The sequence below is a fragment of the Coregonus clupeaformis genome, chromosome 31 (assembly GCF_020615455.1).
Source record: "Coregonus clupeaformis isolate EN_2021a chromosome 31, ASM2061545v1, whole genome shotgun sequence".
Classification (NCBI taxonomy): Eukaryota; Metazoa; Chordata; class Actinopteri; order Salmoniformes; family Salmonidae; genus Coregonus; species Coregonus clupeaformis.
The window spans coordinates 24,390,593-24,403,018 of record NC_059222.1 but is presented as its reverse complement, the minus strand read 5'-3'; the positions used below and the strand labels follow the sequence as shown (position 1 = coordinate 24,403,018).

At 43.9% G+C, this 12,426-nt stretch overlaps 1 protein-coding gene across 1 annotated transcript in view; it reads right to left on the bottom strand.

Moving 5' to 3' along the window:
• Window positions 1-9,130, bottom strand: part of LOC121546988 — a 47,755-nt gene extending 38,625 nt beyond the window's left edge. The window contains exons 1-2 of the mRNA XM_041858104.2: window positions 9,069-9,130; window positions 8,829-8,986 (exon numbers count right to left, since the gene is read on the bottom strand). Of these exons, the coding sequence (XP_041714038.2) occupies window positions 8,829-8,986; window positions 9,069-9,130 (220 nt within the window). The remainder of the gene's footprint in view (window positions 1-8,828; window positions 8,987-9,068) is intronic.
• Window positions 9,131-12,426: the final 3,296 nt, after the last annotated feature.

Below are 12,426 nucleotides of genomic sequence, written 5' to 3'. Positions count from 1 at the left end.
ATCAAATCGTATTTGTCACATGCGCCAAATACAACAGGTGTAGACCTTACAGTGAAATGCTTACAAGCCCTTAACCAACAATGCAGTTTTAAGAAAGATAAGTGTTAAGTAAAAAATAGATAAGTAAAAAACATATGAATTAAAGAGCAGCAGTAAAATAACAGTAGCGAGGCTATATACAGGGGGTACCGGTACAGAGTCAATGTGCGGGGGCACAGGTTAATCGAGGTAATATGTACACTACCGGTCAAAAGTTTGTACACACCTACTCATTGAAGGGCTTTTCTTTGTTTTTTACTGTTTCTTTACATTGTAGAATGATAGTGAAGACATCAAAACCATGAAATAACATATATGGAATCATGTACTAACAAAAAAAGTGTTAAACAAATCAAAATATATTTTATATTTGAGATTCTTCAAATAGCCACCCTTTGCCTTGATGACAGCTTTGCACACTCTTGGCATTCTCTCAACCAGCTTCATGAGGTAGTCACCTGGAATGCATTTCAATTAACAGGTGTGCCTTGTTTAAAGTTAATTTGTGGAATTTCTTTCCTTCTTAATGCGTTTGAGCCAATCAGTTGTGTTGTGACAAGGTAGGGGTGGTATACAGAAGATAGCCCTATTCGGTAAAAGACCAAGTCCATATTATGGCAAGAACAGCTCAAATAAGCAAAGAGAAACGACAGTCCATCATTACTTTAAGACATGAAGGTCAGTCAATACGGAACATTTCAAGAACTTTGAACGTTTCTTCAAGTGCAGTCGCAAAAACCATCAAGCGCTGTGATGAAACTGGCTCTCATGAGGACCGCCACAGGAATGGAAGACCCAGAGTTACCTCTGCTGCAGACGATAAGTTCATTAGAGTTACCAGCCTCAGAAATTGCATCCCAAATAAATGCTTCACAGAGTTCAAGTCACAGACACTTCTCAACATCAACTGTTCAGAGGGGACTGTGTGAATCAGACCTTCATGGTTGCTGCAAAGAAATCACTACTAAAGGACACCAATAATACGAAGAGACCTGCTTGGGCCAAGAAACACGAGCAATGGACATTACACTGGTGAAAATCTGTCCTTTGGTCTGGAGTACAAATTGGAGATATTTGGTTCCAACCGCCGTGTCTTTGTGAGACGCGGTGTGTATGAACGGATGATCTCCGCATGTGTAGTTCCCACTGTAAAGCATGCAGGAGGAGGTGTTATGGTGTGGGGGTGCTTTGCTGGTGACACAGTCTGTGATTTATTTAGAATTCAAGGCACACTTAACCAGCATGGCTACCACAGCATTCTGCAGCGATACGCCATCCCATCTGGTTTGGGCTTAGTGGGACTATCATTTGTTTTTCAACAGGACATTGACCCAACACACCTCCAGCCTGTGTAAGGGCTATTTTACCAAGAAGGAGAGTGATGGAGTGCTGCATCAGATGAGCTGGCCTCCACAATCCCCCGACTTCAACCCTAATTGACATGGTTTGGGATGAGTCGGACGGCAGAGTGAAGTTAAAGCAGCCAACAAGTGCTCAGCATACAGTGCCTTGCAAAAGTATTCATCCTCCGTTTTTCCTATTTTGTTGCATTACAACCTGTAATTTAAATTGATTTTTATTTGGATTTCATGTAATGGACATACACAAAATAGTCCCGATTGGTGAAGTGAAATGAAAAAAATAACTTGCTTCAAAAAATTATACAAAATAAATAACGGAAAAGTGGTGCGTGCATATGTATTCAACCCCTTTGCTATGAAGCCCCTAAATAAGATCTGGTGCAACCAATTACATTGAGGAAAAAAAGTATTTGATCCCCTGCTGATTTTGTACGTTTGCCCACTGACAAAGAAATTATCAGTCTATAATTTTAATGGTAGGTTTATTTGAACAGTGAGAGACAGAATAACAACAAAAGAATCCAGAAAAACGCATGTCAGAAATGTTATAAATTGATTTGCATTTTAATGAGGGAAATAAGTATTTGACCCCCTCTCAATCAGAAAGATTTCTGGCTCCCAGGTGTCTTTTATACAGGTAACGAGCTGGAATTAGGAGCACACTCTTAAAGGGAGTGCTCCAAATCTCAGCGTGTTACCTGTATATAAGACACCTGTCCACAGAAGCAATCAATCAATCAGATTCCAAACTCTCCACCATGGCCAAGACCAAAGAGCTCTCCAAGGATGTCAGGGACAAGATTGTAGACCTACACAAGGCTGGAATGGGCTACAAGACCATCGCCAAGCAGCTTGGTGAGAAGGTGACAACAGTTGGTGCGATTATTCGCAAATGGAAGAAACACAAAAGAACTGTCAATCTCCCTCGGCCTGGGGCTCCACGCAAGATCTCATCTCGTGGAGTTGCAATGATCATGAGAACGGTGAGGAATCAGCCCAGAACTACACGGGAGGATCTTGTCAATGATCTCAAGGCAGCTGGGACCATAGTCACCCAGAAAACAATTGGTAACACACTACGCCGTGAAGGACTGAAATCCTGCAGCGCCCGCAAGGTCCCCCTGCTCAAGAAAGCACATATGCAGGGCCTTCTGAAGTTTGCCCATGAACATCTGAATGATTCAGAGGAGAACTGGGTGAAAGTGTTGTGGTCAGATGACACCAAAATCGAGCTCTTTGGCATCAACTCAACTCGCCGTGTTTGGAGGAGGAGGAATGCTGCCTATGACCCCAAGAACACCATCCCCACCGTCAAACATGGAGGTGGAAACATTATGCTTTGCGGGTGTTTTTCTGCTAAGGGGACAGGTCAACTTCACCGCATCAAAGGGACGATGGACGGGGCAATGTACCGTCAAATCTTGGGTGAGAACCTCCTTCCCTCAGCCAGGGCATTGAAAATGGGTCGTGGATGGGTATTCCAGCATGACAATGACCCAAAACACACGGCCAAGGCAACAAAGGAGTGGCTCAAGAAGAAGCACATTAAGGTCCTGGAGTGGCCTAGCCAGTCTCCAGACCTTAATCCCATAGAAAATCAGTGGAGGGAGCTGAAGGTTTGAGTTGCCAAACGTCAGCCTCGAAACCTTAATGACTTGGAGAAGATCTGCAAAGAGGAGTGGGACAAAATCCCTCCTGAGATGTGTGCAAACCTGGTGGCCAACTACAAGAAACGTCTGACCTCTGTGATTGCCAACAAGGGTTTTGCCACCAAGTACTAAGTCATGTTTTGTAGAGGGGTCAAATACTTATTTCCCTCATTAAAATGCAAATCAATTTATAACATTTTTGACATGCGTTTTTTAGGATTATTTGTTTGTTATTCTGTCTCTCACTGTTCAAATAAACCTACCAATAAAATTATAGACTGATCATGTCTTTGTCAGTGGGCAAACGTACAAAATCAGCAGGGGCTCAAATACTTTTTTCCGCTCACTGTACCTTCAGAAGTCACATAATTAGTTAAAGTCCACCTGTGTGCAATCTAAGTGTCACATGATCTGTCACATGATCTCAGTAAATATACAGCTGTTCTGAAAGGCCCCAGAGTCTGCAACACCACTAAGCAAGGGGCACCACCAAGCAAGCGGCACCATGAAGACCAAGGAGCTCTCGAAACTGGTCAGGGACAAAGTTGTGGAGAAGTACCGATCAGGGTTAGTTTATAAAAAAAATATCCGAAACGTTGAACATCCCACGGAGCACCATTAAATTATTAAAAAATGGAAAGAATATGGCACCACAACAAACCTGCCACTTTAAGCCGTACACTCTCAGGGATGTTTTTCATCGGCAGGGACTGGGAAACCGGTCAGAATTGAAGGAATGATGGATGGCGCTAAATACAGGGAAATTCTTGAGGGAAACCTGTTTCAGTCTTCCAGAGATTTGAGACTGGGACGGAGGTTCACCTTCCAGCAGGACAATGACCCTAAGCATACTGCTAAAGCAACACTCGAGTGGTTTAAGGGGAAACATTTAAAATGTCTTGGAATGGCCTAGTCAAAGCCCAGACCTCAATCCAATTGAGAATCTGTGGTATGACTTAAAAGATTGCTGTACACCAGCGGAACTCATCCAACTTAAAGGAGCTGGAGCAGTTTTGCCTTGAAGAATGGGCAAAAATCCCAGTGGCTAGATGTGCCAAGCTGATAGAGACATACCCCAAGAGACTTGCAGCTGTAATTGCTGCAAAAGGTGGCTCTAAAAATTATTGACTTTGGAGGGGGGAATAGTTATGCACGCTCAAGTAAATTTTTTTTGGTCTTATTTCTTGTTTGTTTCACAAAAAAAATATTTTGCATCTTCAAAGTGGTAGGCATGCTGTGTAAATCAAATGATACAAACCCCCCAAAAATCAAAATTCTTAATTCCAGGTTGTAAGGCAACAAAATAGGAAAAATGCCAAGGGGGGTGAATACTTTCGCAAGCCACTGTATGTGGGAACTCCTTCAAGACTGTTGGAAAAGCATTCCAGGTGAAGCTGGTTGAGAGAATGCCAAGAGTGTGCAAAGCTGTCATCAAGGCAAAGGGTGGCTATTTGAAGAATCTCAAATATAAAATATATTATGATTTGTTTAACACTTTTTTGGTTACTACATGATTCCATATGTGTTATTTCATAGTTTTGATGTCTTCACTATTATTCTACAATGTAGAAAAGAGCACAAATAAAGAAAAACCCTTGAATGAGTGGGGGGGCAATACAAATATTCCGGGTAGCCATTTGATTAGCTGTTCAGGAGTCTTATGGCTTGGGGGTAGAAGCTGTTAAGAAGCCTTTTGCACCTAGACTTGGCGCTCCGGTACCGATTGCTGTGCGGTAGCATAGAGAACAGTCTATGACTAGGGTGTCTAGAGTCTTTGACAATTTTTAGGGCCTTCCTCTGATACCGCCTGGTATAGTGGTCCTGGACGGCAGGAAGCTTGGCCCCAGTAATGTACTGGGCCGTATGCACTACCCTCTGTAGTGCCTTGCGGTTGGAGGCCGAGCTGTTGCCAACTAGTCAGGATGCTCTCGATGGTGCAGCTGTATAACTTTTTGAGGATATGAGGACCCATGCCAAATCTTTTCAGTCTCATGAGGGGGAATAGGCTTTGTCGTGCACTCTTCACGACTGTCTTGGTGTGTTTGGACCATGATAGTTTGTTGGTGATGTGGACACCAAGGAACTTGAAGCTCTCAACCTACTCCACTACAGCCCCGTCGATGAGAATAGGGGCGTGCTCGGTCCTCTTCTTTTTCCTGTAAGTCCACAATCATCTCCTTTGTCTTGATCACGTTGAGGGAGAGGTTGTTATCCTGGCACCACACGGCCAGGTCTCTGACCTCCTCCCTATAGGCTGTCTCATCGTTGTCGGTGAACAGGCCTACCACTGTTGTGTCGTCGGAAAACTTAATGATGGTGTTGGAGTCGTGCCTGGCCATGTAGTCATGGGTGAACAGGGAGTACAGGAGAGGACTGAGCACGCACCCCGTCAGGAAGTCCAGGATCCAGTTACAGAGGGAGGTGTTGAGTCCCAGGGTCCTTAGCTTAGTGATGTGCTTTGAGGGCACTATGGTGTTGAACGCTGAGCTGTAGTCAATGAACAGCATTCTCACTGGTGTTGAACGCTGAGCTGTAGTCAATGAACAGCATTCTCACGTAGGTGTTCCTTTTGTCCAGGTGGGAAAGGGCAGTGTGGAGTGCAATAGAGATTGCATCATCTGTGGATCTATTGGGGCGGTATGCAAATTGGAGTGGGTCTAGGGTTTCTGGGATAATGGTTTTGATGTGACCCATGACCAGCCTTTCAAAGCACTTCATGGCTACAGACACGAGTGCTACGGGTCTGTAGTCATTTAGGCAGGTTACCTTCGTGTCCTTGGGCACAGGGACTATGGTGGTCTGCTTGAAACATGTTGGTATTACAGACTCAGTCAGGGACAGGTTGAAAATGTCAGTGAAGGCACTTGCCATTTGGTCAGCGCATGCTCGGAGTACACGTCCTGGTAATCCGCCTGGCCCTGCGGCCTTGTGAATGTTGACCTGTTTAAAGGTCTTACTCACATCGGCTACGGAGAGCGTGATCACACAGTCGTCTGGAACAGCTAATGCTCTCATGCATGCTTCAGTGTTGCTTGCCTCGAAGCGAGCATAGAAGTAATTTAGCTTGTCTGGTAGGCTCGTGTCACTGGGCAGCTCGTGGCTCTGCTTCCCTTTGTAGTCTGTAATAGTTTGCATGCCACATCCGACGAGCGTTGGAGCCGGTGTAGTACGATTCAATCTTAGTCCGGTATTAACGCTTGGCCAGTTTGATGGTTCGTCGGAGGGCATAGTGGGATTTCTTATAAGCGTCCGGGTTAGTGGCCCTCTCCTTGAAAGTGGCAGCTCTACCCTTTAGCTCAGTGCGGATGTTGCCTGTAATCCATGGCTTCTGGTTTGGGTACGGTCACTGTGGGGACGGTCACTTCTGGTTACGGTCACTGTGGGGACGACGTCATCGATGCACTTTTTGATGAAGCCAGTGACTGATGTGGTGTACTCCTCAATGCCATCGGAAGAATCCCGGAACATATTCCAGTCTGTGCTAGCAAAACAGTCCTGTAGCTTAGCATCTGCGTCATCTGACCACCAAATTCACTGGTGCCTCCTGCTTTAGTTTTTGCTTAATCAGGACGATAGAATTATGGTCAGATTTGCCAAATGGAGGGCGAGGGAGAGCTTTGTACGCATCTCTGTTTGTGGAGTAAAGGTGGTCTAGAGTTTTCTTTCCTCTAGTTGCACATTTAACATGCTGGTAGAAATGAGGTAAAACGGATTTAAATTTCCCTGCATTAAAGTCCCCGGCCACTAGGAGCGCCACCTCTGGATGAGCGTTTTCCTGTTTGCTTATGGCCTTATACAGCTCATTGAGTGCGCTCTTAGTGCCAGCATCGGTTTGTGGTGGTAAATAGACAGCTACGAAAAATATAGATGAAAACTCTCTTGATAAATAGTATGGTCTACAGCTTATCATGAGATACTCTACCTCAGGTGAGCAATACCTCGAGACTTCCTTAATATTAGATTTCATGCACCAGCTGTTGTTTACAAATATACACAGACCGCAACCCCTTGTCTACCGGAGGCAGCTGTTCTATCTTACCGATGCAGCGTAAACCCCGCCAGCTGTATGTTATCCATGTTGTCGTTCAGCCACGACTCTGTGAAACATTAGATATTCCCGTTTTTAATGTCCCGTTGGTAGGATATTCGTGATCGTAGCTTGTAAATGTTGTTATTCAATGATTGTACGTTGGCTAATAGGACTGATGGTAGAGGCAGATTACCCATTCGCCGCCGGATCCTTACAAGGCTCCCCGACCTACGTCCCCGATATCTCCGTCTCTTTCTCCTGCGAATGACAGGGATTTGGGCCTTGTCGGGTGTCTGAAGTAAATCCCTTGCGCCCGACTCGTTAAAGAAAAAATCTTCGTCCAGTACGAGGTGAGTAATCGCTGTCCTGATATCCAGAAGCTCTTTTTGGTCATAAGAAACGGTGGCAGAAACATTATGTACAAAATAAGTTACAAATAACGCGAAAAAACACACACAATAGCACAATTGGTTAGGAGCCCGTAAAACGGCAGCCATTTCCTCCGGCGCCATTATTATTCTGTGTGTACAATCTTAGAAAAAAAGGATTCCAAAAGGGTTCTTCGGCTGTCCACATAGGAGAACACTTTTTGGCTCCAGTTAGAACTATTTTGGGTTCCATGTAAGACCCTCTATGTAAAGGGTTCTACCTGGAACCAAAAATGATAATTCAAAGGTTTCTCCTATGGGGACAGCCGAAAAACCCTTTTAGGTTCTAGATAGCAAATTATTTTCTAAGAGTGTATGGGGTGGGGAGGACAGTAGCATTGGGAATAAAGTGATACAGTATCGCTACCTGTGTCATTCCATCACTGAGCTAATAGGCAGAGAGAGAGGAGCCTGCTTGAAGACTCTGGAGAAAGCAAGCACTTCATAAAGTGCAACAAATGAAGACAGATCCTTTCAGCTGGCCTTAGTAATAGGGGAGAGGGCTACTCTTATCCTAGGAGGCATTTGACAGGGGGCCTGGAATGGTCATGTATCCTTCTCCCCTAAGGCAGCTGTAAAAGTGATATAAATTTAATTCATCATCATCAGCATATATCATCATCCAATTATGGGAAATATTGTATATGTACTAGGCCTCCCCTTACAAAAAAAAAACATGTCAAATTTGCAGCTTAAATTTCACATATATTACATTTTGAGTTCACATGTTAACGCCACCTTTTCACATGTGAGGAGAATAACATGTTTTCACCTCACGTTTCACATGTTAAAAACTTTCAAGTGAGAATTGGATATGCAGTTTCACATGTGAAAAACTCCACGTAAAAATCTCAATTTCACATGTGAAAATCAATCAATTGAAAAAATAATAATTTGCAGATTCACATAAGAAAACTCCACATGTGAAAATCTCACTTTCACATTTGGAATTGCAAGTTCACATGTGAAAAACAATCACATGTAAAAATCTAATTTGAAGTTTCACGTGTGATTGTTTTCGTAACGTGTACGCTGGGAATTGGGAAGCAAGTACAGGGAGTGATTTTAATAATAAATACGACATGGACCAAACAAGAAACACGAGTAGCGTCCAGACATGAAACACAGGAACAGAATCAATAACGCCTAGGGAAGGAACCAAAGGGAGTGACATATATAGGGGAGGTAAACAGGAAGGGGATGGAGTCCAGGTGAGTCTCATGAAGCGCAGGTGCACGTAACGATGGTGGCAGGTGTGCGTAATGGTGAGTGAATGTCACCAGAGAGGAGGAGCGGGAGTAGATGTGACAGTACCCCCTACCTGACGCGAGGCACCTGAGGGACGGTCCCGGGACCAGGGGCAGATAAGTCACTTCTCCTGAGACCTGGTTGCTTCTGCTGAGGCGCGGGAACTTGTCGAGCCGGCTAAGGCGCGGGAACCAGACGAACCGGCTGAGGCATTGGAGCCCGACGAGCCGGCTGAGGCATGGGAGCCCGACGAGCCGGCTGAGGCATGGGAGCCCGACGAGCCGGCTGAGGCATGGGAGCCTGACGAGCCTACCGAGTCTTGTGAACCTGGCGAGCCAGCTGAGGCATGGAAGCCTGACGAGCTAGCTGAGGCATCTTCGGTAGCTTCGGCAACGGACGCTTGACGAGCCAACCGAGGCTTGAAGACCTGTCGAGCCAGCTGAGGCATGGAAGCCTGATGAGCCAGCTGAGGCATCCCCGGTTGCTCCGTGAGCAGCACACGGACCCGATGTCATCAACAAAAACAAAAAAACACAACTCTCTGATGCTCCCCTTTGGTGAGGCGTTATTCTGTAACGTGTACGCTGGGAGTCGGGAAGCAAGTACAGGGAGTGAATTTAATAATAAATCAAACATGGACCAAAACAAGAAACACAAGTAGTGTACAGACATGAAACACAGGAACAGAATCAATAACGCCTAGGGAAGGAACCAAAGGGAGTGACATATATAGGGGAGGAAATCAGGAAGGGGGTGGAGTCCAGGTGAGTCTCATGAAGCGCAGGTGCACGTAACGATGGTGGCAGGTGTGCGTAATAGTGAGTGAAATGGCGACAACGAGCGCCAGAGAGGAGGAGCGGGAGTAGACGTTACAGTTTTTCACATGTGAACTTGTAATAACACATGTGAAAGTGAAAATCTAATTTGCAGTTTCACATGTAAGAAAACGCCACATTTACTTCAACGTTTGTAAACAAAGTAAATGTAAACAAACACTGTATAGCCTAAAAAATTGTGATATCATGGATGGTCAGTCCTTGCATCCATAGCGTTGTCGTGGATTTGAGAGTGGTTGGATTTCTCTAGCTCCATCCCTTTTTACCGAAACTATGGGGGAACACTTTGTTAATGTTTCAATTAAGGATTGCTGCTTTAAACACCTTTAATAGAGTAATAGTGTTATTATATGGCGCAATCCTCTAGTGAGTGAGTTACTTTTGTGCCATTAATATCAAGCAAAACTTCTGAAGTCGAGAACAACATTCTTAGTATTGCAAACAAAAATAATGATATTGAAAGCAAAACATAAACCCAAAAGTATTGATAGCAAAACTAAATATTGCAAGAAAATCATTTTTAAATGTGAGAGCAAATGAATTGTAAATGGATGCAAAAAAATTGTTTCCGGTTAACACAATTAAATTAAATACCTCCCTCTTTCCTGCAATTAACCCAGATTTTGGTTGTTATCCAGGCCTTTGCTTTCACTGCCCTTTTTCCAGTTGAAAGTTTTGACACATTCATTCCAGCAACATAGCACCCGGCATCCCACTGCTGGTTTCCCTCTGAAGCTAAGGAGGGTCGGTCCTGGTCGGTCCCTGGATTGGAGACCAGATGTACCTGGAAGTGGTGACCCCAAAAAAATTCTCACTTGACATTTTTCACATGAGTTGTTCATGTTGTTTTTTTGTAAGGGTCTCTACATACTTAGTTATACCATGACCTCTTCTGATGTAGAATTAATTCAACATTCAATGTAGGCTATTAGTAATGTTATGTATGTTGACAAAAGCAACATGACACCACTGTGGCAATTGCTGAAAATGCAGTTGTCAAATGATACCGAGGTATTACTCACTAAATTAAACAATGAAGTGTTTTTTACACAGATTGAATACAAAATACTTTCAGTAAATATTTTATGCTCCAAAATAGAATATAACTTTAAGTAGATGTAGATTTTCATCTATTAGTCGTTGTCTGTATTCAGGTGAAGATTGCCTGTCTGATACAGACATGGTCATTTCCATGTAAAAGGACCCATGAGCACCAATGTGAAGTTCATAGGAGAATGTCAAATCTGGTGTCAAATGAAAGCTAAGAGTCTACAGTACCAGTCCAAAGTTTGGACACACCTACTCATTCCAGGGTTTTTCTTTATTTGTACTATTTTCTACATTGTAGAATAATAGTGAAGACATCAAAACTATGAAATAACACATATGGAATCATGTAGAAACCAAAAAAGTGTTATATATTTTATATTTGAGATTCTTCAAAGTAGCCACTGTCGTATCGGGTGAATGGTGGCAATTATTGCTGTCAACAAAGAGTCCGCTCAAGCTGCACCGTGTTAGAGGCTTTTATTAAAATCACGAGGTTACAGCATAAGTTACAGACCCGCGGTGTCCGGAGAACGGCGTCCCAGATTGTACTGGCCGTTCTGCCCTTTCTGTAGTCTAGCCCCTATTTATAAACAATGCAAAAAGATGCTCCCTCTTCTGGCCAATCACCAGTCTCCCCTGTCTACAACACACTTCCTGTCTGTTGTATGTGACGTTACACTAAAACATTCCCTTTTGATCCTAACATAAACAACATTCCATTTCTTCATGAAAAACATTTAACAAAGACATAATCTTCATATACGATACCACCCTTTGCCTTGATGACAGCTTTGCACACGCTTGGCATTCTCTCAACCAGCTTCACCTGGAATGCTTTTCCAACAGTCTTAAATGAGTTCCCACATAGGCTGAGCACTTGTTGGCTGCTTTTCCTTCCACACTGCGGTCCAACTCATCCCAAACCATCTCAATTGGGTTGAGGTCGGGTGATTGTGGAGGCCAGGTCATCTGATGCAGCACTCCATCACTCTCCTTCTTGGTCAAATAGCCCTTACACAGCCTGGAGGTGTGTTGGGTCATTGTCCTGTTGAAAAACAAATGATAGTCCCACTAAGCGCAAACCAGATGGGATGGTGTATCGCTGCAGAATGTTGTGGTAGCCATATTGGTTAAGTGTGCCTTGAATTCTAAATAAATCACAGACAGTGTCACCAGCAAAGCACCCCCACACCTCCTCCTCAATGCTTCATGGTGGGAACCACACATGCGGAGATCATCCATTCACCTACTCTGCGTCTCACAAAGACATGGCAGTTGGAACCAAAAATCATCAGACCAAAGGACAGATTTTCACCGGTCTAATGTCCATTGTTTGTGTTTCTTGGCCCAAGCAAGTCTCTTCTTATTATTGGTGTCATTTAGTAATGGTTTCTTTGCAGCAATTCGACCATGCAGGCCTGATTCACTCAGTCTCCTCTAAACAGTTGATGTTGAGATGTGTCTGTTACTTCAACTCTGTGAAGCATTTATTTGGGCTGCAATTTCTGAGGCTGGTAACTCTAATGAACTTATCCTCTGCAGCAGAGGTAACGCTGGGACTTCCTTTCCTGTGGCGGTCCTCATGAGCGCTTGATGGTTTTTGTGACTGCACTTGAAGAAACTTTCAAAGTTCTTGAAATTTTCCAGATTGACTGACCTTCATGTCTTGAAGTAATGATGAACTGTCGTTTCTCTTTGCTTATTTGAGCTGTTCTTGCCATAATATGGACTTGGTATTTTACCGAATAGGACTATCTTCTGTATACCACCCCTACCATGTCACAA